Source organism: Bubalus kerabau, chromosome 11 (assembly GCF_029407905.1).
Source record: "Bubalus kerabau isolate K-KA32 ecotype Philippines breed swamp buffalo chromosome 11, PCC_UOA_SB_1v2, whole genome shotgun sequence".
Taxonomy (NCBI): domain Eukaryota; kingdom Metazoa; phylum Chordata; class Mammalia; order Artiodactyla; family Bovidae; genus Bubalus; species Bubalus kerabau.
In genome coordinates this window covers 4,802,637-4,828,550 of record NC_073634.1, presented here as the reverse complement: position 1 = coordinate 4,828,550, position 25,914 = coordinate 4,802,637, and the positions used below count along the sequence as shown (strand labels likewise).

Genomic DNA, 25,914 nt, shown 5'->3' with positions numbered 1-25,914 from the left:
AGAAGGCAGGTAGTTGGAGGAAAGAGACCACAAAATAGAAGTCCATTCCTAACATCCTCTTGAGGATCCAGGACGCTTTAGCGATTCCTCCAGGCCTCCGATCACCGGGTGGCCTGCCCACTACCCGAGCTGGTTTCGTTTTGGGAGGAGGAGACCCACTCACTCTGCAGAAGCCCAGAGGCGCCCTTGGAGGGACTAGGGGACCCCGGGCCCTGAGCTCCACAGGAGACCAGAGGCCACGGCAGCTCTGGACCCAGTGCTCCTTCCCCAGGGGCCTGCTTCCAGCTCCAGGCCAGCCCCTCCTTGCTCCCTCCCACCCCTCACCCGGCCACACTCTGTGCAGGTGGCCCCCGTGGCCGCACTCACCAGCTCGGGCAAGAAGAAGGCGTAGGGGATGGTGAGAAACAGCGAGACCCCGGAGGGCACGTCAGGGGGAGCATGGCTGGTGGCGGGCGGGTCCCGGGAGGCCATGCTCTCACCCTCTGCCTGGCGCCCTGGCTTGGCAGCCCGTGCCCGCAGCCCTTCAAATATCACCTCCTGCCCGACACACCCATCAGACGTCGCCTGGAAGGGAAAAAAAAAAGTTCCAGCCAAGCAGGTCCTTCCACTGGCTGCAGCCAAGAGAATCCTCAGTGAAATGCGGTTTGTGCATCAGACAGGCCTTCCACCAGCTGCGGCAGAGCCGCTCAGGAAGGCGAGCAGGAGCCTCTTCCTAGACTTTTTCCTCCAAGGAAGTTCTGAATCCCAGGCATGCTATTCCAGGAGAGGTCAGCTGCAGTAGCTGCTTCCACCCGGTGCCCAGGACAGGCTGAGCTGCCCCTGTGACAAGGACCGTTTACTGAGGGCCTACTGGGCGCTGTGCTCAGTCGTGTCCGACTCTGCGACCCCACGGAGTCTAGCCCGCCGGGCTCCTCTGTCCATGGAATTTCCCAGGCAAGTATACTGGAGTGGGTTACCATGCCCTCCTCCAGGAGATCTTCCCAACCCAGGGATCGAACCAGGTCTCCAGCACTGTAGGCAGATTCTTTATTGTCTGAGCCACCAGGGAAGCCCTGAGGACCTCCTAGGAACCACGAAAACTTCAGACACCTCTGGGACTCCCTACAGCCTGACTCGTGGCTGCTTTGCTTCTTTTCCAAGCAAGGAGACCCAGACTCTGCCCTGTCAAGTCAAGGTCACAGCTTGCTCTGCTTGCCGCTGTTCAACCTTGAGGACCCCACGCCGGCGGACTCCTGCCCGGCCCCGGCAATGCGACGCTTCCTTCTCTGTCTGCACTCTTTGTCACCGTCAGTCTCTCCTAGTTTTCTCACCCAGCAGATGGAGGGCTCTGTCTCTGGGATGAATCTACCCCAGTGGGCACCAGAGCCCTCCTCCCCTCCCTGCCCTGGCCCCCGCACTTGGCTGGTGCCCGGGAGCCGGGCTTGGAGCCAGGCCAGATCCTTCCTGTCTCCTGCCTGCCTGCCTCCAGGGCTGTGACCCAGAGGCCAAGAGGCTCCTTTCCCGCTAAAGACAGGGCCTGGAGATGTGGGCCCTTTGCCTGCCTTCCTCTCGGCCACCCTGGAGAGTGGCCTAGCACCCCAGAGTCTGATGGGGATGCTCCGGGTTTGGGTGGGGGGTTCCTTCCCACTGGAGTGGAAGGGTTGCAAGAGGGCCGCCCTGCGTGCTGGGGTCAGGAGGCCTCCGCCACAAAAGGCCAGTTCCTGAGCGAGGACAGTGCCTGCCGGGGCCTGCCTCACCCCACCTCCCCTGGTGGGGGAGAGCTGGGAAAGAGCCAGGGAACAGGGGAGATGGACGAATGAGCCTACGGCAAAGGCATGGCAAAGACAGGCAGTGTTCGTGGAGCAAACGTTGAACCAGTCTGGCTGTGCCCTCCTCCAGGCCTGCGGGATCTGGTGAGGGGAGTGAGGCCCTGATCTCACCGGCCTTCCAGCCCCAGCTCGTCTGCAGGACGGACGCAGCACGCAGGTGCTGCCTAGGACTCCCACCTCTTGCCACCTAGCCCGACTGCTGTAACTCACTGTGGCCACTGTCTTGAGCCATAGGATACCTTGTACTTGGCCACCGACAACGCAGCGTTCAACAGCTCAGGGAAGGCAAGCAGGATAAGAATCTTTCTCCGGCTCATTTCTTATCTGCAAACACCTGAGGCTGGAGCTCCTGAGAGGTTGACAGAGCTTGAGCCACTTCTACTTCTGAAACAATTCGTATGTTAAGAAGCGAAGATGTGACAATGTAAAGTTGTAAAAAAAAAATGGCATATTTTAAAGATTCTATAGTGCTTTCCTGGTGGCTCAGTGGTAAAGAATCTGCTTGCCAGTGAGGGAGACGCAGGTTAGAGCCTGGGGTTGGGAAGATCCCCTGGAGAAGGAAATGGCAACCCACTCCAGTATTCTTGCCTGGAGAATCCCCATGGACAGAGGAAACTGGCAGGCTACAGTTCATGTGGTTTTAAAGAATTGAACATGACATAGCAACTAAACCACCCCCCACAAACATTTTATATTTAGCCAAGTCATGTTTTATTATATGCAACAAAGTATGGCATAGTCACTGGGATTATATGTATTATAGATGCATATGTTGAAAATCACATCAGATAAAGTTATGATTTTTGCTTTCAACCATCATACATATTTTAAGAGAAAAAAATTATTGTGTTTACCTAGATATTTACCCGGAGAAGGCAATGGCACCCCACTCCAGTACTCTTGCCTGGAAAATCCCATGGACGGAGGAGCCTGGAATCCATGGGGTCGCTGAGGGTCAGACACGACTGAGCGACTTCACTTTCACTTATCACTTTCATGCACTGGAGAAGGAAATGGCAACCCACTCCAGTGTTCTTGCCTGGAGAATCCCAGGGACAGGGGAACCTGTTGGGCTGCCGTCTATGGGGTCACACAGAGTCGGACACGACTGAAGCGACTCAGCAGCAGCAGCCGCAATTTACCATTTCTGCTGCTGTTCCTTCATTCCAGATGTCCCAAGCTTTCCTCTGGTGTCTTTCCCCTTCTGCCCAAAGAACTTTATTAACAGCATTTCTTTCAGAGCAAGTCTGTTGACAATAAATTCCCTTAGTTTTCCTTCATCTGAAAATGTCTTGACTGCATCTTTGTTCCTGAACAGTATTATTGTAGAGTATGGAATTCTGGGGTATCAGATCCATGTTTTCTTTCGACACTTAAAAAATGTTCTACCACCTTCTGACTTCTGATTTCTGATGCAAAATTCTCAGTACTTCAAACTGTTGTTCCCTATATTGAAAGCACTGTTTTCCTTTGGTTGCTTTCAAGACTGTTTTTCCTTTGTCTTTCATTTTATGCTTTGATTCTGTTATGGCTGGGCATGGCTTTCTCTGAGTTTATCTTGTTTTGGTGTTCACTGCTGCTGCTGCTGCTAAGTCTCTTCAGTCGTGTCCGACTCTGCGGGACCCCATAGATGGCAGCCCACCAGGCTCCCCCGTCCCTGGGATTCTCCAGGCAAGAATACTGGAGTGGGTTGCCACTTCCTTCTCCAATGCATGAAAGTGAAAAGTGAAAGTGAATTCGCTCAGTTTTGTCTGACTCTTAGTGACCCCATGGACTGCAGCCTACCAGGCTCCTCCATCCATGGGATTTTCCAGGCAAGAGTACTGGAGTGGGGTGCCATTGCCTTCTAAGTCTTTTACCAAATTTTTAAAGTTTTCAGCCATTATTTCTTCAAAAAAATTTTTTTTTCTGCACCACACTCTTTCTATCCTTCTACCGAGACTCTGGTGATGAGAATGTTAGAACTTTTGGAATTGTCCCAGATACTTAAAGATCTGGTTTTTTTTTTTTTCAATCTATTTCCTTTCTTTTGTTCAGTTGGACAATTTGTATTGATCTATCTATACTGATTTATATTGATCTATTGAACTATAAGTTTACTGAATTTTTTTTTTTTATCATCTCCATTCTGTTGTTGAGCCCATCCAAATTGATTTTTTCACTTTGGTTTTATTTTTTATTTCTCAAACTTCAGTTTGGTTCTTTTCATATCAAATGTTTCTCTAATGAGACTGTCTATCCATCTATTCGTTTTGAGGGGTTTTGCTCTGACTTCTTGGTGCACGACTGTAAGTAGCTACTTCAGTGTCTCAATTCGACTGTGTCATCTCAGAGTTGTTGTCTCTTCCTTTCCGTTGCTTCCCTTTGAAAGATATCGAGATTTTCCTAGGTCTTCAAATATCAAGTCACTGTGGATTGTATCCTGGAAAATTTGAACATTATGTTATGGGATTATGGGTCTTCTTTAAATCCTGTAGGAAATGTTGGGACTTCCCTGGTGGTCCAGCGCTTAAGAATCCACCTGCCAATGCAGGGGACATGATTCGATCCTGGAATGGGAAGATCCCACATGCCACAGGGTGGCTAAGTTCATGTGCCACAACTTCTGAGCCTGCGCTCCTCAAGGAGAAAAGACGCCACAGTGAGCAGCTCTCGAACTGCAACTAGAGAACAGCCCCCACTCGCTGCAACTAGAAAAAGCCTGTGTGCATCAATGAAGACCCAGTGCAGCCAAAAATTAATTTTAAATATGTTGTTATGTTTTAGCAGCAACGGGCCTGATTAGATGCAGCCTGCAAGTTCCTGCCTACCTTCTCTGGTATGAAATCTCCTGAACAATGTCAGTTCATCGTTTAAAGTTGTGCAGCGCTTTTCAGATCTGTTTGGTGTGTGTGCTAGTCTTGGACCTGGGATCAGTCTGGGACCGTGCCGCTCAGTTATAAAGTCCTCTGGTGTGTTGTTTAGGGACAGCTATGCTTCCCTGGTTGCTCAGCTGGTTAAGAATTTGCCTGTAATGCAGGCCAAAATGCAATAAGATATATTTATACAGAGAGAAATCGAGAGTGAGAGAAAGAGGGATTTGCCACCATGCTGTTAGGACTACGGTCCCTTTGGTCAGAGAGAAGGGCTCTCCTCCTCAAAGTTTAGACACCTGTCTGGCTGCCACTGCCCAACAGTCACTAGATTGCCTAGGCTTGAGGGCAGAAGAGAACGGGAAAAAAATGTAAATAAACAGAGGTTTTCTATACTCTGACCAGTGGCTAAGTCACATCTGACTCTTTGCAACCCCACGGCTTCTCTGCCCATGGAATTTCCCAGGCAAGAATACTGGAGTGGGTTTCCATTTCCTTCTCCAGGGGATCTTCTTGACTCAGGGACCGAACCTGGGTCTCTTGCATTGCAAGCAGATTCTTCACCGATGAGCCACAGGGAAGCCCCCGTCTGACCAGTACAGGCTCTCTGTTCCAGTCCTCAGCCCAGAAATGGAGCACTTTTTTGGAGATGTGTTTTGTCTGTATCCCATGCACATTCTGGACTTCATGTTGCTCTGAGCCGAGGCCTGGAGATACTACAGGGGGAAAAAAAAGGGATACTACCCACCACTAGTTTGGTAGCATTTGGAGTTCTGTTTTCCTTCCCAAATGTTCCCACTTCTACTTATTTTCAGAGTCCTTAGAAAACTGTTCCGTGCATTGTGTCTAGGACTTCTGTCACATTCAGTGGGAAGAAAACGCTGAAATACCCATCTCTATTTGACCAGAACCCAAACTCCACCAACCTGTTTTGATTCTCTGCATAGCACTTACTCAAAATTTTTTAAAAAATTTATGTCTTTATTTATTTGGCTGCATCGTTGCAGCATGGAGAATCTAGTTCCCTGATCAGGGATAGAACCCGAGCCGCCTGCATTGGGGGCTCAGAGTCTTAGCCCCTGGACAACCAGGGAAGTCCCACTCCCTCATATTTTTGTTTATTGATTTGTTTGCCTATTGCTTGTCTCCCATCCTGCCCCTTCCTAAGATGTTAGCTTCAGAGCAGCTGTGACTTTATTCATATTGAATATTTCTGGGCACAAAGTTAAGCACTCAATAAAGGCTTTCAAATGACTGACTCTACCCTCTTGGTCAGAAAGACTTTGAAGACTACTGCTTCTCTCTTTTTTGTCTCTTCTTCCTTAAACTGACTCCTTGTGAGTAAGTTACCTTATACATTTTACAGATTTATTGGTTACCCAACAGATAAGGGGCAGGTTAGGAGAAAGCCAGAGATGCTCGGGGAAAGAACAGACATTGTACCCATTCCTCCTACTACAAATGTTAGAATAACCCATCCCAATTGGTTTTAACAACCAAGAAGACATATTACCTTGGGTAGGTGAGAAGTTGAGGAAATGTTGGCTTCAGGTGAGGCTTGATCCAGTGGCTAAACAATGCTACAGAGGACCTAGATCGTCTCTGTCAACCCTGCCTGTTGCGGTCACACTGCTGGCTTTTTTCTTAACCTCACTCAGCACACCTCCCATGCACACAGCTCTAGGCTCTGGATTTCTGGAAGTGAAACTGCTACAGGGACACTCATGTCCCACAGGCTCTGGCCTGTTCACTCAGACACAGTTGCATTGCAATTACTCTCTCAACCAATCAAGGTCACTTCAACCTTCAAACGAGGGAGTTAGAATACACATAACCAGGCTTGGGAGGAGGCTGTGGTTAATGCTGTGTCTGGGGCCATCTGGTTCCCAGTGCCCTTGCAGCCTGGGCAGGCACTGAATTTTTCAAGGTCAGAGGGCAGCTGGCAGGAAGAGGATAGACTCATGGGACAATTTTGGGGTCACCCAGAGAGCCCTGCCCGGTGAAGAGCTCAGAAAGCCTTGAGTCCTTTTTGTTATCGCCCCAAGTGGCCTCTTCAAAAGGACAAAGTTCTGCAAAGTTAATCTTCGTTGGCAAAGTCAGGCGCAAATGAGATTAAGGTTCAGTCTGTCTCCAGAGCATGAGAAATGGACTGCACGTTAGCCGTGTTTCCGAAGTCCCGAGTTCAAACTGTCTTCCCCCCGTGATTTCTGACCCCCACCTCACACACTGCCTGCACCCCGACGTGCTCTCATTCAGCGTCAGCCGCTGAGGCGTAAAATCCGAGGCTTCCATTGTCCTACCCGACACAGCACCGCCCTTCATCACTGTTCATTTATCACTTCTCCCACTCCTCCCCGTCCAAATCTGAATGATTACTCAATTATTGCCTTCAAATATCAGAATTTCAGAGGATGAGATGTCTGGATGGCATCACCAACTCAACGGACATGAGTCTGAGCAAACTCAGGGAGAGAGTGAAGGACAGGGAAGCCTGATGTGCTGCTCCAGCCCATGGGGTTGCAGGGTCAGATACGACTTAGTGACGTAAACAACAACAGAGAATTTCAGCCAGCAAGCCTGGCTGCTGAGGGAGCCACGTGTTATTTAATCCATGTATTCCTGAATGTCAGACACCGAATGGTGGGAGTTCAGAGAGCGAGGGTTTCATTCAAACTGAGCAGATGGTGGTCCCCAACATGGGATGGTGGTGTTTGGAGAGTGAGACTTAGAAGGATCACCTATGCTGACCCTTACTTAGTGCGTGTTGCAGGGCTCTTAATACCCCAGCTACAGGACTGTTGAGATTTGGATGCGTCCAGAACAACAGAAAGGCACAGTGGGAGGCCCTCTGGAAGCCTGTGCCCTTCTTCACTTCTCACACACGATCACTTCCACACTGCATCATCAAGTCAGGACAGGGATCCCAGTGGGGGCTGCTCCCACCACATCCTCAAAGCCAAATGCTGTGCCTGGAGGGTAGTGTGTGCTGAGTCATTTCAGTCATGTCCGACTCTCTGCAACCCATGCACTGCAGACCCCCAGGATCCTCTGTCCATGGGATTCTCCAGGCAAGAATACTGGAGAGGGTTGCCAGTCTCTTCTCTAGGGGATCTTCCAGACCCAGGGATCGAACCCAGGTCTCCTGCATTGCAGGCAGCTAGTAGCTGCTCAGCAAACACGGAGTGAATGAATGAACAAATGAACAAACGGGTGATTGTAAACCTCAGACACGAGGTGTCTTGAGTCAGTAGGGTTCTGCCTCGGATTCTCAGCTTTGAAGAAACAGAACACAAAGCAGCTAGGTGACAGCCAGCTCTAGTCACCTCCACGCCCCGAATAAACCTCCCAACTTGGAATGCTTCATACCAGAGGAAGTGAGCGAGTCCACGGTGAGGGATGTCCTGTGGCACTGTGAGCTGACAAAGCCCTGGGCTGGCAGCTGGCACCTCCAGTGCCCACCCGGTTCCCTTGGGGTTACCCAGATGTCGACTGCATTGGCAAGTCAAACCTGCTCCGTTTGTTATGTGGTGTCACGCGTTTCAACCAGCCCCTTGTGAGTTGTCCTGGCCTCAGTCTTAGACCATAAAACCCACTGGGACTGAGGTGGTACCTGCTCTGAGGTGCCCCACCCATCACCGTGCAGCCCAGGTGAGGGAATTGCAGTATTTCCCACCACCTCCAGCAGACCCGTTGGATGTGACGCTCCACCTACCGTATGAGGCTGGAGGTGGGGGCGGTGGGTCGCATCATTTACAGTTCAGAACCCTGCTCCCCAACAATGGTTCTGACGTGGGGACTCCCCTCACAGGGGCACCCTGCACTGCGTGTCCCTCCACTGTTCCCCAATCTGGGTTCACAGTTAAGTCGCTTTGTTGCCGAGTCACACTCCTAGACACAACCCCTGCCCCAGGACTGGCTTCCAGGATGTTTTTGGCTCCTTGACAACCTCTTCCTGTTTTGGAAGCTAAAAAGTGGCAGTGAAAAGCCAGATAGGTTTCATTGTTTTGTTCTCTTTTTTTAAAAATCCTCCGCTGACTGAAGCGAGAACTTCAGTCTTTTGCTGGCACAGCCGCCCTTGCCCCTACGGAACCGGCACCTCCTTGCAGGCTGACCTCCTTTGAGTCTCGCTTCTGGGCCCAAGCCTTACTGAAACTGTTTGCTCTCCTCTGTTTTTCTTATGTGTCAGAAACACTAAAGTTGGCTACATTCGTCAGTCATGACACATTTCAAATGAATACAGAAGACAGTTTGTGAAAACACCCTCTAAAGAAAGCTCCCTCTCTCTATGCTGTGCATTCATTGAAAGGAATTCACCGGCCATCATTTCTTTCATAAAACGCCCCACCTTTGACTGGATGCTAACAATAACCTAAAGGAAGATGAAAATGTGGCCATTAGGAATGAAAGATTCTATAGAAAAATGACCTTCATGGTGGGGAGTGACGGGGTTTCGTGTTCCTGCATATAATACAACAGGGGCCTAAGCTGAGACGACCCTGACAGGATGGGAAAACTCTGTACACCACCTCCATTTGCAAAGGTGGGAGCCCCTTCTTGTCACAGGAGCTGGGGAGGGTCATAGTCTCAGAGCGCGGCAGGCATAGCCTAGGGAACTGGAGAGGCAGCTTGTTATGTTAGACAGATGAGGGGTGCCTGGACACGCTGCTTCCCACACACCACCGAGGGCGGGGTTGGGGGTGGAGACACAGTGAAATCTCTTTCCAAGGCCACATTCTCGTGACATCTGTACCCCTTTCACACGTGAACGTCTGAGATGAAGGCCCAGATTGTTTCCCTTAAGGGTTTAGCAGAAGCTAACTGAGATGTTAGCTTCCGAAATCACTGCAGATGGTGACTGCAGCCATGAAATTAAGACTCTTGCTCCCGGAAGAAAAGCTATGACCAATCTAGACAGCATATTAAAAAGCAGAGACATTACTTTCCCGACAAAGGTCCATCTAGTCAAAGCAGAGAAGGCAATGGCACCCACTCCAGTACTCTTGCCTGGAAAATCCCATGGACGGAGGAGCCTGGTAGGCTGCAGTTGATGGGGTCACGAAGAGTTGGACACAACTGCGCAACTTCACTTTCACTTTTCACTTTCATGCACTGGAGAAGGAAATGGCAACCGACTCCAGTATTCTTGCCTGGAGAATCCCAGGGACAGAGGAGCCTGTTGGGCTGCTGTCTATGGGGTCGCACAGAGTCAGACATGACTGCCGTGACTTAGCAGTCAAAGCTAGTCATGTATGGATGTGAGAGTTGGACCATAAAGAAAGTTGAATTGATGCTTTGGAACTGTGGTATTGGAGAACACTCTTGAGAGTCCCTTGGACTGCAAGTAGATCAAACAAGTCAATTGTAAAGGAAATCAACCCTGAATATTCATTGGAAGGACTGATGCTGAAGCTGAAGCTCCAGTACTTTGGCCACCTGATGGGAAGAACTGACTCATTGGAAAAGACCCTGATGCTGGGAAAGATTGAAGGTGGGAGGAGAAGGGGACGACAGAGGATGAGATGGTTGGATGGTATCACCGACTCAATGGACTTGGGTTTAGGTAGACTCCAGCAGTTGGTGATGGACGGGGAGGCCTGGTGTGCTGCAGTCCATGGGGTCACAAAGAGTCGGACACGACTGAGCAACTGAACTGAAGTGAGATGCAGCCCAGGAATTTCGTCATACAATGGAGCTCTAAAAGTAACCCCTCTTAGGACACTGCCCTGGTGGTTCAGTGGTTAAGACCGATGCAGGGGACCTGAGTTCGATCCCTGGCCAGGGAACTAAGGTCTCACACGCTGCATGGTGCAGCCAAATAAAATAAAATAAAAAAAGTAAATGCCTCCTTTAAGGCAGTACGTTTCAAGACAAGTTCCTCAGTCAGCACTCTGATAATTTAGATTAAACTCTGGTTTGATTGTATTTTTCGTCCAACAGACTTCTCATGTTATATTTCATGTACAATTTTTAAACATCTCCACTGAGGAGGGGAACGTCTTCGGTTGTAGAAAGTTATACTTGATGTCTCTATGCAGTGTATTAGCTGTGCCACTTACTACCTCTGACCTTAGGCAAATTACCAAATCTGCTTGGCCTGTCTCTTCAGCAGCAGTATTGATAACACTGGAGAACCCAGTGCGGGCCTCCTATAGCACATGTGAGCGGTAATCTGGTAAAGAGGACGCCGCAGCAGGCGCCCAACAAGCGCTAGCTGCACTATTATCATTAACGTGAAAGGCTGGCGACGACTCACCAGCCGCCACAGGACTGTTTGAAAGGCAACAAAACACAGAGGTAGGTCAACACACTGTCCAAAGCCTGGAAGTGTTTTTGTTTGTTTGTTCTTTAATGAGCGCTAATTATACAGGCTTGAAAAAGGAAAACTGGATTTTGTTTTTATATCTAATTAGAATAAACCTGGGCTTCCCAGGTGGCTCAGGGGTAAAGAATCCGCCTGCCAATGCAGGAGATTCGGGTTTGATCCCTGGGTGGGGAAGATCCCCTGGAGGAGGAAATGGCAACCCACTCCAGTATTCTTGACTGAAAAATCTCGTGAACAGAGGTGCCTGGTGGGTTACAGACCAGAGGGTCAGAAAAGAGTCAGACATGTCTGAGAAACTGAGCAAAAGAGAGAGCACGTTCAAATGTTAGACTGAAGTGAGTTTTCTCAAATAGATTATCCTGATTTCCTCATTTCACAACATAAATTTTATTAGCAAAAATCATGCGTGTGTGCGTGCTCAGTCACTTCTGTCATGTCCAACTCTTTGCAACTCCACGGACTGCAGCCTTCCAGGCTCCTCTGTCCATGGGATTTTTAAAGCAAGAATACTAGAGTGAGTTGCCATGCCCTCCTCCGGGGGATCTTCCCAATTCAGGGGTCTCCTGCATTGCAGGTGGATTCTTTATCACTGAGCCACCGGGGAATCCCCATTCTGGATTCCAGACACTTATCAGATATATTATTTGTAAATATCTTCTCCTATTCTGTGGATTGTATTTTCACTTTCTTGAATAGTCATAAATTTGACTTTTGATAAAATCTTGCTTTTATACAAATATATAGATATAGTCAACTTAAATGTTAGTTGGTGTTACATATAGAAGGGCTTCCCTGCTGGCTCAGTGGTAAAGAATCTGCCTGCCAATGCAGGAGATGCAGGTTCAATCCCTGGGTCAGGAAGATCCCCTGGAGAAGGAAATGGCAACCCAGTCCAGTATTCTTGCCTGGAGAACCCCATGGACAGAGGAGCCTGTCAGGTTACAGTCTGTCAGTTCAGTTCAGTTCAGTCGCTCATTTGTGTCCAACTCTTTGCGACCCCATGAATCGCAGCATGCCAGGCCTCTCTGTCCATCACCATCTCCTGGAGTTCACTCAAACTCTTGTCCATCGAGTCGGTGATGCCATCCAGCCATCTCATCCTCTGTCGTCCCCTTCTCCTCCTGCCCCCAATCCCTCCCAGCATCAGGCTCTTTTCCAGTGAGTCAACTCTTCACATGAGGTGGCCAAAGTATTGGAGTTTCAGTCTGTGGGGTCGCAAAAAGTCAGACATGACTTAGTGAGTAAAGAACAACAAATTACATATAGAATGGATGGACAACAGGTCCTACAATATAGCACAAGGAACTATATCTAATATCCTGTGATAAACTGTAAGGGGAAAGAATATTAAAAAAGAATGTATATATGTATGTGTAACGGAGTCATTTGCTCTACAGGAGAAATTAACACAACATTGAAATCAATTATACTTCCATTTAAAAAAAGAAGCAGACACAGAGAACAAACGTGTTACCTGTGGGGAGAGGAAAATGGGGATGGGAAAGATAGGCGTAGGGGATTAAGAGATAAAGCTATTAAGTATACAGTGCAAGTAAACAGTGCAAGCAAATCTTGTACAATACAGGGAATATAGCCAGTATTTTATAAAGCTTTAAATAGAACATAATTTTTAAAAATTGTCAATCACTATGTTGTGTACCTGAAGCTCTCACATTTCACATGAGCCACGTGGCTGCTGCTCCGCCACTAAGCCGCGCTGGACGCTTCATGGCCCCACGGACGGCAGCACGCCAGGCCTCCCTGTGCGTCACCGTCTCCCAGAGTTTGCTCAGAATCATGGCCATTCAGTCAGTGATGCTGTCTGACCATCCCATCCTCAATATATTGTACTCAACTATGCTCAATTTTAAAAGAAATGCAGCGGTTGTTTTTTGAAAAAAAAAAAAAAAAAAAAAAAAAAAAATTCTCTTTAAACTTATACAATATTACTTATAAAAATTTGTTTTACTGTACTGACACATATTCAAATTATCAGATAAATGTTTCCTATAGAATGTGGCCTGTGCGGGAAAGTGATGGGGCGTTAGTTCCGGTTTGGCCACTGCAGGGCATAGCGGAGGGTCTATCAGGCTCAGCGGGGACCTGAGGGTCAAAGGCCACTGTTGTCAGGCTACATTCTTTCTTCTTTCACCCAAGAAGTCATAGGTCTGCTCGGAAATGTCGAAAGGTTCGTGGACCCCCTCTGGCGACAGCAGAACCTGGAGGGCGCCCTCATTTTCCTGGTTTTGCTTGAGGAAGTCGGCGATGCCCTTCCACCGGGCAGCTTCAGTCTCCTCCTCTGCCCATCTAGACGGGGGCAGGAGCGCAGAGTGCAGCAGGGGGAGCGCGCAGTCGTGGTAAACCAGCAGGAACACCGCCTTCAGGAGCTCCCTGTCTCCCTGGGAAAACACCCGCAACAACAGTCACTGCGAGCGGACCCAGGCCGTTACCTCTCAAGCGCTACATTCCAGGCACTCTGCGAACTAGAAGCCGTCGAAGGACGGGGTGGGATAGAGTGCCAGGGATGCCTGGCAGGTAACGGGCTCTGAACCAGCTGTTCAGTCAGGACGTGGACACAGCAGGAGTCACCTCGGGGACAAACGAGGTGTTCTATCAGCTCCCCGCTGAACCTGATAGAACCTCCTCAGAGGTTCTCTCTGAGGGTCTGAGAGGGACTCCTTGAAGCCAGGGTGCCCACTGAGCTCCACTGAGGATCTCGCGCATTCCATCAAGGAGACTGGGGCACTGGAGTCTAATTCTGGGGACAAGGGTGCGGGTCCAGGTAAATGGAACTAAGAGGACACAGGGCGCAGCCAGCTGGATCACCGATTAGCTCAAGGTGTTACAGGAGAAGGGCAGCAACGACCCTGCCTGAAATCCAGAGGAAGAGCCCAAGGAGTAAAGGAGCTGTTGTCAAGCCCACCTCCCCCAGAACAGGAGCCAGGTGACATCCCAAGGGCAGGCAGCCCAGCTCCACAGCTCAGGTGGGCATTGCAGGGGTGCAGGCGGTGTGCACTGAGATACGACCCCTCCAGGGGGAGCTGGAGAGGCCGCTTCTACAGGCCTGAGGCCCAGCACCTGTCCACTACTGACCGAGAACAGCATTAAACCTGCCAATTTGGGTCGAATGGAAGCTCAAATAAGGATACAATATATACACCTTTTTTTTTCCTTTCAATTTTTAGTGCCTTTCTTTGTTCTCCCATGTTCCTTGAGATAAAGTCCAAAAACCATGGACTGTGGGCCTCATGCAGCCACCTCCATCTCTTTTTCTAAATAGTCTCATAGAACCGGCCCTACTCAGGTGTTTATACCGCCTGTAGCTGCCTTGCATTACAAAGGCAGAGCTGGGTATTTGAGACACAGAGCATGTGGCCCGCAAACCCAAAAATATTTACTCTCTGGCCCTTTACCAAAAAAGTTTGTCAGTCTTGGACTAGAGGAGTCAGCCGCTGCACACTGATTGCTGCGAGTCTGCTTGGCAACGACACGCGCTGGGCCACGGATGCAGTCACGCGTGCTCGCAATGTGAGGGGCAGCTTATGCCAATTTAACTCTTACTTCTCTGGGCCTGATATGGACTTTGAGAGCTAGGGATTTTTTTTTTTTTTTTAATGAGAGAAATTTGATAGGCAGCTGGAACATTTTGGCTTAGAAACTTCCCCTCAGTTCAATAAAACTCAGTGGTCTGACTCAGTAAATGTCACATTGCACTTGATACGTGGGTTATTTTCAAAGATTTTTGGTATTGATTTCTAACATAATTCCACAGTTAGAAACACAAGAGAACAGAGTCTGTATGATTTCAGTACCTTTAGACCATGAAATTTTTGTACTTGTTTTGTGTCTCTGGATATGTTCCAGTGTCTTTTATAGTCTATGGGAAGCTCAGTAGAACTTGTAGCCTACTGTTGTGGGAAAATTGTGTACACTTAATTATGTTGAACTGGTTCATGGTGTTTTTCAGGTCTACTATATCCTTCTACTTTCCTGCATATTCATTCTGTTAATTTTTGAGAGCTTGATATTGAAACACCAACTAAAAATCTTAATTTGTCTACTTAAAAAAATAACTGTAATATACAGTGAAATTGTACGTAACTTTGCTCTATATTTATTTCCAAGTTTCCGGTAAATGTGTTATCATACTTTCATAATTTAAAAAATAAAAAAGAAACAGAAAAAAAAATCTCCCCAAGGAACATGGGAGAAGATAAAGACACTAAAAATTGAAAGGAAAAAAAAAAGTGTGTCTGAAATGACTGTGTTGATCAAGTATTTTTTTAAATGCTTAGACTCGATCACCCATGCCCTTCTTGGAAGGAGTCTTTGGAACCATAATAACGTGGTTGAACTGTCAACAGGGATTAGGAGTGTGGCTACTCCAGCTAAAGAAGACATGTGATTAGGATGTGCAGCGAATGCTGAGCACAGAACTGTGAAGTTTGGGGCAGACCGTCACATTACCTTCTCTGATCTTTTTAATGTACTCTCTTTCTCAGCCCAGGAACTCTAAAAAGCAAACAGAAACACTAGATTAACCTGAGTCTTCGCAAGTCTTTGCCACGTCTCTAAGTAAGCTTACATCAGGGTTAAACACGAGGTATAGGACCGGCTCACGTAACGAGTGGGTCTCTAGTTAGGCATCAAGTCTAAGGACCCAGAACCAGACGGAGCAGGCGGGATGTGTCAGCAAGTGACCCTTCACAAGCTACAAGTCAGAACTAATCTAACATGCTTCCCTGGTGGCTCCGTGATAAAGAGTACGCCTGCCAACACAGGAGTGCAGGAGACACGGGTTCAATCCCTGTTCCGGGAGGACGCCATGTGCCATGGATCAACTACGCCTGTGCACCACATCTACTGAGCCTGTGCTCTAGAGCCCAGGAGCACAGCTACGGAAACCCACGCACGCCAGAGCCTGTGCTCTGCAGCCAGAGAAGCCACTGCCATGAGAAGCTCAGGTACTAGAGAATTCTGCAGTTAGAGAAGAGCCCCTGCTCACTGTAACCAGAGAAAAGCCCATGCAAGCACCTCGCCCAACCAAAAATAATAAATACATAAAATTAAAAAAAAAAACTAAGAACAGAATCAGTGAAACACTAACATATCCATACAAACTGCACCAACACAGCACTTGAACAGTAAGATATCATTAAGCTTTTAAGGTAAGACAGTCATGAAAACAGAAAACTCTGCCAAATACCATACTTCTGTACAATTGTATCTGCTGAGGTGAGGAAATGGTCAGGGAGAGACAGAATGAAGTGCAGGCTTCCCTGGTGGCTCAGACAGTAAAGAATCCCCTGCAATACAGGAGACCGGGGTTCGATCCCTGGGTCAGAAAGATCCCCTGGAGAAGGGAATGGCTACCCACTCCAGTATTCTTGCCTGGAGAATTCCATGGACAGAGGAGCCTGGCAGGCTACAGTCCACGGGGTCGCAAAGAGTCAGACACGGCTGAGTGACTAACACTTTCATTTTTATTTGCAAGTAAATTTTTCTAATCTGTGCACAAGTTTTCAGAAAAGCTTCTTTAAAGAAATAAAATACCCAGAGTTCAATTAGCCCCCCAGAAGTATGAAATGAAGACCTTCTGGGGCCCAGCAGGCCTCCATCATGACACACAGTACCCACCCTGAGTGCATCCATTATGTCCGACTCCTCCAAGAGCTTGGGGAAGGTAGCCAGCACTGGATTACTAATTAAGTCTGAAAATCAGAAGAACAGGAAGGATTTTATATAAGCTTCATCCAACATAACTTATGGCAATAGAATGAATACAAATATTCATTCAGATTGAAATTACTGTGCCAGATGATTTGCTGATTACACACTCTACCCACTTCCACCTCTTGGGGGGCTGGAACCTGTCCCCCCCATCCCCACCTGTCTCCACATCCACACTCCTGGGTTCTGAAATGAGTCTGGTATCAAGTAGAGCCTTCAGGATGGGAGTAAGGTGGCTCTGAACAGAGTAAGACTGGAAAATCCTGATTTTTCTTTCTGTGTTTTTCCCTACCTCCCTTTCCTCCTCATGACTGAAGTGTGGTGTGGTAAGAGGAGTCTTCCAATTACAAGGCACCCATGCTCTTGGAAGGCTGAGCGGGACCAGGAGGCACCAAGGTAAAGGCGGCAGAGGGCGGGCAGGTCAGGCCTGGCCCTAGTTGCCCGTTGCCCGGGAAGGACCTCAGCCTGGGGCCAACAGACGGTGGTGGTGACGTTGAAAGGAGTCGGGAGACGGCCATGTGCCTCCATACTATGCAGGAGAACACTCACATTTCACAGTCAATAAGGGTGCGTGCCAAGACGCACACCAGGAAGGACACTCCACAATGGCAAGGGCAACGGTTCTACAATCTTGGGTTCTCAGTTGAGAAAAATCCTTCCTCTAGGTCTTACTAGGCTTATTCGGATGCTCAGATCCAAATAAAGTCAACGATTCTGAGTAGCCTTCTTACCTATTAAAAAAACCTAATAAGCCTTATCCTCTTTAAGGCGTCATGTCATTCAGGAAGTTTTTCTAGAGGCACCGAAACAAATTCAAAGGCATGTGATGACTGAAAGGCTTAAACTGTGCCTCCTTTAGCGTTACAGCTATTCCCTGAGGAACGCTGGCGCTTCTCTGAGCTCCATTTCTCCTTGCCTACCCAGGTAGTGCGTCCCCGGGAGAGAGCTCGTGTCTAAGCGCGAACTTCGTTTGTCCACGAGCGCTACGCCACCTGGGGTTCTCTCTCCTTACTCTATTCCGGCCACACTGCCTGCTTTCAACTTCAACTCCTCCAGTGCACTCAGCACCTTCTGGCCTTGGGTCTTCAGACATGCTGGTCCTTCTGGCCAGAAGGGATCCAAGCCCACCCATCACCCCTTATGTCTCACTCCTGTCTCAGGTCTTGTCTTACATATTCCTTGCTTGGAAAAGCCTTCCTTCATCCTCCACATTAATTTAGGTTTTCCTAGTGTACGCTCTTGTTGTGTATTTCCCTTCAGAACATTTAAGGTTAAAAAGGATTATTCACATGATTTTGTGTTCGAGTTTGTGGCTCCACCAGGATAAGGATGACAGTCCTGTCTCATTCATGACAGGGCCCTGGCAAGTAGTACCCACTCAATAAAGAATATCCAGTAAAACGAAACTTGTGTAGAGGCAATTCTTACAACACATGCCAATCTCTGGCCAAGAACAATCATGTGTGACAACTCACTGATTTTTTAAAGTTACTTTTTAACATTTTACTGGGAAACGTTTCAAGCTGACGAAAAAGCTGCAATATAGAACCCCTGAATACCTCTCACTTGGTCTCACCAATTTTATTGATGTTTAAACTTCTCGCATTAAAACCAGTTATCTGGGGGTAATTCGTTCTCTTCTCCCAAAGAGGATATGTATACCAAACACACAGTAAAAACATTATTAAAGACATTAAGGGAAAGATATGATTATATATGAAATTTGGATTTTAAGTCTCCAGAATTTAAGATGTGAAAAGTGCATATGGTAAAGAACAGAACCCACTCTGATGCTCTTCTGAATATTTCACTCCAGCTGTCACCATGAGAAGCAGAAGACACAGGCTGGCAGAGGCCACATTTACTCAGAGCATGGGGCACTGTTACAAGTAAGGGGACTACAGAGACGTCTCACCTGCACTGTTCAGGCTCATCCTGTCTTTCAGGAGAACATCTCCAAGAATCTGGCGATAGAATATCAACAAATGAACGCAGCACATGCTTCCGATTAATGTTTCTGGTAGTAGACTATTAAAGAAGAAAGAATACATTGTTTAATGTATTCATTAAACAATCCCCTATGATCCAACCTAGGGTGCTGAAGCTGGAGCTCCAATACTTTGGCCACCTGACACAAAGAATTGACTCATTGGAAAAGACCCTGATGCTGGGCAAGGTTGAAGGCAGGAAAAGAAGGGGAAGATAGAGGATGAGATGGTTGGAGGTATCACCAGGTCGATGGACATGAATTTGAGCAGGCTCTCGGAGTTGGTGATGGACAGGGAAGCTGGGTGTACTGCAGTCCATGGGGTCACAAAGAGTCGGACATGACTGAGCGACTGGGCATGACTGAACTGAACTGATTGTGCTTTTTAAATGTATACTCACCACTCTAATGAAGAGTTTGAGTTTTGCTTAATTATTGAAAAGAATGTTAAGGAAAATTTCCTTAATGGTAAGTATAAGTTAATGGTATATAAGTTAACTATAACTAACTATAAGTTGGCCATGTTAAACTTCAAAAATCTTTTATTTTTATGTATATACTTTCAAGTCACAACTTTGAGTTACACTTTCTGTTCCACGTTTGCATATACATCCATGTCAAATGTCAAATAAAAAATAAAAGTCATCAATTAGAAAGAACGGGACTAGTCAGCTGCAAGTTTTAACAAAGCCATGTTGCCACCCCCACGCGATGTGAAGAATGCAGAAGAAACATGAGTTCAAGCTTTTTATGGTGCTGGGTGGAACATGGGAGGGTGTGACAGATCAGACTGAATTCTGACTTAGCTACTTCCAAGCTATGTGCTCTGGAGTTAATTTTATGCTTGAGTTTTGGTTTCTTCATTTGTAGAATACAGACAGTCATACCTGCATTTCAGGTTACTAAAAAGATTAAAATGAGGTAAACGTGGAAAGCTTAAGGGAATGCCTGGTGCATAGTAAGTGTTCAAGAACAAGAAACTTTCAATATTGAAGGTAAGTTGATATCAGTTTAAAATAGACCATAAGAACTTTAGGATGTTGTATGTAATTTTCATGGTAACCACAAAGAAAAAAAATCTATACACAGAAGGTAATGAAAAGGGAATCAAAATGTATCACTGTGAAAAAGTCAGTTAAAAACAAAAGACGGCAGTAAGGCAGGAAATGAGGGACAAGAAAAACAACTTAAGATGTACAGAAAATGGATAACAAAATACAGTTGAGTCCTCCCCATTAGCAGTTCCTTTAAATGTAAGTGGGTTAAACCCCTCAGTCCAAAGACATAGATTGGCAGAACAGATTTTTTTAAAAGCAGGATCCAACTGTATTCTACCTACAAGAGACCCACTTTAAATGTAAGGACATTCATAGGTTGCAAATAAAAGGATAGGTAAAGATACTCCATGCAAATAGTAAACAAAGAGAGAAGATATACTGCTCAGATATACTGATATCAGACAAAACAGACTTTAAAGCCAAAAAGCTGTTACAAGAGACAATTAAAGATGTTATGTAATGACAAGAGGGCCCATTCATTAAGAAAATATAACAATTATAAACATATATAATAAACATCAGAGCTCCTAGATATAGGAAGTGAACACTGACATAAGTGAAGAGAGAAAAAGATCTACAGTCATAGAAAGAAAGTGAAAGTGAAGTCGCTCAGTCCTGTCCGACTCTGCGACCCCATGGACTGTAGCCTATCAGGTTCCTCCGTCCATGTGATTTTCCAGGCAAGAGTGCTGGAGTGGGTTGCCATTGCCTTCTCCAGGGGATCTTCCGGACCCAGGAATCGAACCCGGGTCTCCTGCATTGCAGGCAGACGCTTTACCGTCTGAGCCGTATGTCCAGTCATAGAGGAGACCTCAGTACTCCACCTCCACTCAGGGGCAGAGCCGCCAGCATACAATGCTGCCTCACTGCAGTTGCGTCTGGCTCTGTGAGACCTTGGGGACTGCAGCCCGCCAAGCTTCTCCTGCCTGGAGGACAACCAGACAGATCAGTGAGGAAAGGAACCTGAACTACGCTGTAGACCAACCGTAACTGACAGACGTACGCGGAACACTGCTCAGTAGCAGAATATACATTTTTCTCAAGTGATCAAGGAACATTCTCCAAGATAGCCATATGCTGGGCACAAAATAAGTCCTAACAATTTAAAAGACAAATTATATAAAGTATGCTTTCTTTTTTTCCCCCAAAGTATCTTTTCTGATCGCAATGGAATGAAGCTAGAAATCAACAGAAGGAAAACTGGAAAATTCACAGCTATGTGGATATTAAACCTGAAGCCTGGGGCTTCTCTGGTGGTCCAGTGATTGAGAGTCTGTCTTGCAATGTAGGGAATGTGGGTTCAATCCCTGGTCGGAGAACTAAGACCCCTACATGCCGAGGAGCAACTAAGCCCACATGTCACAACTATTGAAGCCTGTGCCACAACTGGAGAGTCCACAGAGATCCCAAATGACAATGAAGATGCCGCATGCTGCGGCAAGACACGACACAGCCGAAGGAATGATCTAAAAGCCAGACTCCTGGTGCATGCCAGGCACTCAGTGGGGATATTGAGCACTGGAGTCAACCTTAGCAGACACTCAGGAAAACGTCCTCAATCATTCTAAACATACATTTTCTAAGGGTTATTTTTAGAAACACACGAACTCTGTCACTAAGCATGAAGAAGGACAATAGAAGAATCTCAAAATCCTGGGAAACAGTGTGCTCTCATCAAAGGGGAAGATGTCTTTGAGCTAAGAAAAACCACCTCACGTTACAGAGCAGATCTTAATTTCAGAAACTAATCCTTTATTCTAATTTCTAGGATGAGAATTTTAGAAGGCAAAGTTAATCACACAGGTAACACCCAGCCTTCCAGCCAGCTGGAAGAGAACAGAGTGAATGTGACCCCCACGGGGAGTTTCACATAATTTAGATAAGAAACCTTGACCATTCTATAACCCTTGCATTTCTAGAAATGTCAAAAATGCAAGATAGATTCTCTTACCACACTTAAATTCATACACCACATTTGGTACACAGAGTCAGAAATCATCTTTTTCCAACCCTGCTGAAATTCTGATCTTGTATAAACCTGACCTAGATTTCAAGGACTGGCTGCAGAGGAACATGGCAGCTGCCTTGATGCCACCACAGGTCTTCCTGTTTTCACGCTGTGATTCCCAAGGCTTGTCCTACCTCCCACCCTCTGCTCTGTGGCTCATGTGGGCAGTGTTTCAGATGCATGCCCAAACTCGTCTCATGCTGAAAAACAGCCATTAATTCTGTGAGGGGAAGGGGTGGAACCTTCCTTCCATTCTCCCCTCCCCTTCTCTCCCAGACCAACCTGCTCCATCTGGCAAGCGCTGTGGCCAGCCTGTAGGAGAGGCCTTCAGCGCCCACTGTGTGGGCGCTCCTTTCCTTCTGGCACCTCCTCATAACACAAAGCAATGCTGCTGGCTCTTTATCAGAGTTTCCTTTAGGGAAATTCTTTGATTTTCCCAGACCCAAGATGGCCAGAAAGCTGTGAGCTGAAGAAGTAAAGACATCCTTTCTGACCCCACAGACAGAACAGCAGAAGTACAATAAACATGATGACAGGCCCGGCAAGTAGCTTCCTGCGGCTTCCCTGGTGGCTCAGATGGTGAAGAACCTGCCTGCAATGCAGGAGACCTGGGTTCCATCCCTGCGTCAGGAAGATCTGCTGGAGCAGGGAATGGCAACCCACTCCAGCATTCTTGCCTGGAGAAGCCCATGGACTGAGGAGCCTGGCGGGCTACAGTCCATTGGGTTGCAAATACTTGGACATGACTGAGCAACTAACACACACAAGTAACACTACTATTTCCTTTATTTTTAGCAACAATACAATGGAAGTAAAGGAGAAAAAAAGATGAGACACATCAAAAGGCAAAGGAAAATAAATTTATAGCAAACTTATACCCAGGTACATGGTCTACTCCCACAAACCAGGGTTTCTCAGGATTCAGAACTGATGCACTGGGAGCCTGGGTCTAAATTTAGGGCTTTCCCTCATCAGGAGTTTAAAAACACGCCTTTGGTTTAGGATTTGACATGTACACACGTCTATGTTTAAAATGGATAACCAACAGGACTTACTGTAAAAAAAAATAAAAATTAAAAAACAATTTAAAAAATTAAAAGTCATAAAGCAGAGAGAGAGAGAAAAAGCATGCACTCAGTCAAATTGCATCATGTTACATCCCATCAAAAAACAGCTCCAGAATTAGACAGCCAAGTCTTGGTGAAAGGCAAGGATCCATTTGCTCCCTGTTTTGTCTCAGCTGAGGGTGCACACAATCACAGTTGTCTCTGTGAAAGGAGATCCAGGCTGCTTCTCTGGTCAAGAAAACGAGTCAAGGGCTTCTCCGGTGGCTCAGTGGTGAAGAATCCGCCTGCCAATGCAGGTGACATGGGTTCCGGGAGGATCCCACGTGCAGCGGGGCAACTAAGCCTGGACGCCACTACTGAGCCTGTGCTCTAGAGCCCGGGAACCACATCTGTTGAGCCCATGCCCCAGAGCCCTTGCTCTGCAACAAGAAAAGCCACAGCAATGAGAAGCCCATGCACTGCAACTAGAGAAGAGAAAGCCCGTGTGCAGCAACGAAGGGCCAGTGCAGCCAAAAATACACAAATAAAAAGAAGACGAGTCCACACTGATCCACCTGCTCCTGACACAGGGCACACAGCTGGCTTATGAGAGGGCAGGATGAAGCTGGCCAGAAGGATGCTGGGGAAACTGGGCACTGATGCAGATCGTAACTGGGCTTCCTGCCCTCGGCTCTGCCCACACTGGTGTATGGCTTGGCGTGACAAAAAAGAGCCCCTGTCCTTTCTGTTTTAGGCAGAGAAATTTGGCTAAACAAAGATGAAGGGGTTTTTGTTTTTGTTTTTGCAGCATGTGGGACTAGTTCCCTGACCAAAGATCAAACCTGTGCCTCCTGCAGTGGAAGTGTGGTGTCTTAACCACAGGAATGCCAGGGAAGTCTCAAAAGATGAAGTTCTTAAGCACCAGGGAGTGGGGACAGAGGTGGGGTAGACTTTTGGAGCAGAGAAGGAGGCTGGCTATTGGTAGCATTGTGTGTGTGTGTGTGTGTGTGTGTGTGTGTGTATGCGCGCTCAGTCATGTTCGACTCTTTGCAAACCCATGGACTCCATCAGGCTCCTCTGTTCACGGAATTTTCCAGGCAAGAATACTGGAGTGGGTTGCCATGCCCTCCTCCAGGGTATCTTCCTGACCCGGGGATAGAATCCAAATCTCCAGCATCTCCAGCATGGCAGGCGGATTCTTCACCGCTGAGCCACTGGGGAAGCCCCGTTGGTAGCATTAATGCCTTCTTTTTCCACCCACTATGAGAGGCAGGTCAGGGAGAGGAGCCTGAGCAGGGTTAGCCCCACCTCAAGATCCACCTCCAGGGCACACCTGAACCCAGCCTCTCACACTGAACACACAGCACAGCCATTGCACCATAGCCCACAGCTCTGCAGCAAGGCCCGGGCCTCTGGCTTCTCCATGCCCACGGCCTGTCTCTGGGACAGCCTGCCTGAGGGCACAGTCCTACTGGCAGGTCCCAGGGCCCACAGTGGACACTACAAGGAGTGCACATTTCTGGATCCTGCAAGTCAGTCAGTCGTGTCTGACTCTGTGACCCCATGAACCACCGCACACCAGGCCTCCCTGTCCATCACCAACTCCCAGAGTTTACTTAAACTCATGTCCATTGAGCTGGTGATGCCATCCAACCATCTCATCCTCTGTCATCCCCTTCTCCTCCTGCCCTCAATCTTTCCCAGCATCAGGGTCTTTTCAAATGAGTCAGCTCTTCACATCAGGTGGCCAAAGTATTGGATTTCAGCTTCAGCATCAGTCCTTCCAATGAACACCCAGGACTGGTCTCCTTTAGGATGGACTGCTTGGATCTCCTTGCAGTCCAAGGGACTCTCAAGAGTCTTCTCCAGCACCACAGTTCAAAAGCATCAATTCTTCAGCGCTCAGTTTTCTTCATAGTCCAACTCTCACCTCCATACATGACTACTGGAAAAACCATAGCCTTGACTAGACAGACCTTTGTTGGCAAAGTAATGTCTCTGCTTTTGAATATGCTGTCTAGGTTGGACATAACTTTCCTTCCAAGGAGTAAGCGTCTATTAATTTCATGGCTGTAGTCATCATCTGCAGTAATTTTGGAGCCCAAAAAAGTAAAGTCTGACATTGTTTCCATTGTTTCTCCATCTATTTGCCATGAAGTGATGGGACCAGATGCCATGATCCTTGTTTTCTGAATGTTGAGTTTTAAGCCAACTTTTTCACTCTTCTCTTTCACCTTCATCAAGAGGCTCTTTAGTTCTTCTTTGCTTTCTGCCATAAGGGTGGTATCATCTGCATATCTGAGGTTACTGATATTTCTCCCAGCAATCTTGATTCCAGCTTAAGCCTCCTCCAGTCCAGCGTTTCTCATGATGTACTCTGCATATAAGTTAAATAAGTAGGGTGACAATATACAGCCTTGATGTACTCCTTTTCCTATTTGGAACCAGTCTGTTGTTCCACGTCCAGTTCTAACTGTTGCTTCCTGACATGCATACAGGTTGCTCAAGAGGCAGGTCAGGGGGTCTGGTATTCCCATCTCTTTCAGAATTTTCCACAGTTTATCATGATCCACACAATCAAAGGCTTTGGCATAGTCAATAAAGCAGAAATAGATGTTTTTCTGGAACTCTTTTGCTTTTTTGATGATCCAGTGGATGTTGGCAATTTGATCTCCCATTTTTCTGCCTTTTCTAAAACCAGCTTGAACATCAGGAAGTTCACGGTTCACATACTGCTGAAGCCTGGCTTGGAGAATTTTGAGCATTACTTTACTAGCGTGTGAGATGAGTGCAATTGTGTGGTAGTTTGAGCATTCTTTGGCATTGCCTTTCTTTGGGATTGGAATGAAAACTGACCTTTTCCAGTCCTGTGGCCACTGCTGAGTTTTCCAAATTTGCTGGCATGTTGAGTGCAGCACTTTCACAGCATCATGTTTCAGGATTTGAAATAGCTCAACTGGAATTCCATCACCTCTACTATCTTTGTTCGTAGTGATGCTTCCTAGGGCCCACTTGAATTCACATTCCAGGATGTCTGGCTCTAGGTGAGTGATCACACCATCGTGATTATCTGGGTCAAGAAGATCTTTTTTGTATAGTTCTG

General features: G+C 47.2%; 2 protein-coding genes across 5 annotated transcripts in view; both read right to left on the bottom strand.

The window, feature by feature from the left end:
* LOC129622732 (MAL-like protein) overlaps positions 1-654 on the bottom strand; it is a 33,554-nt gene extending 32,900 nt beyond the window's left edge. Inside the window, exon 1 of the mRNA XM_055539310.1 lies at positions 367-654. Within this exon, the coding sequence (XP_055395285.1) occupies positions 367-471 (105 nt within the window). The 5' untranslated portion in view covers positions 472-654. The remainder of the gene's footprint in view (positions 1-366) is intronic.
* An 11,748-nt stretch (positions 655-12,402) lies between these two features.
* NPHP1 (nephrocystin 1) overlaps positions 12,403-25,914 on the bottom strand; it is a 68,426-nt gene continuing 54,914 nt past the window's right edge. For all 4 annotated transcript variants that reach the window (XM_055539307.1, XM_055539306.1, XM_055539308.1 and 1 more), the window contains exons 17-20: positions 18,628-18,740; positions 16,620-16,693; positions 15,450-15,494; positions 12,403-13,381 (exon numbers count right to left, since the gene is read on the bottom strand). In XM_055539307.1, the coding sequence (XP_055395282.1) occupies positions 13,109-13,381; positions 15,450-15,494; positions 16,620-16,693; positions 18,628-18,740 (505 nt within the window). In that variant the 3' untranslated portion in view covers positions 12,403-13,108. The remainder of the gene's footprint in view (positions 13,382-15,449; positions 15,495-16,619; positions 16,694-18,627; positions 18,741-25,914) is intronic.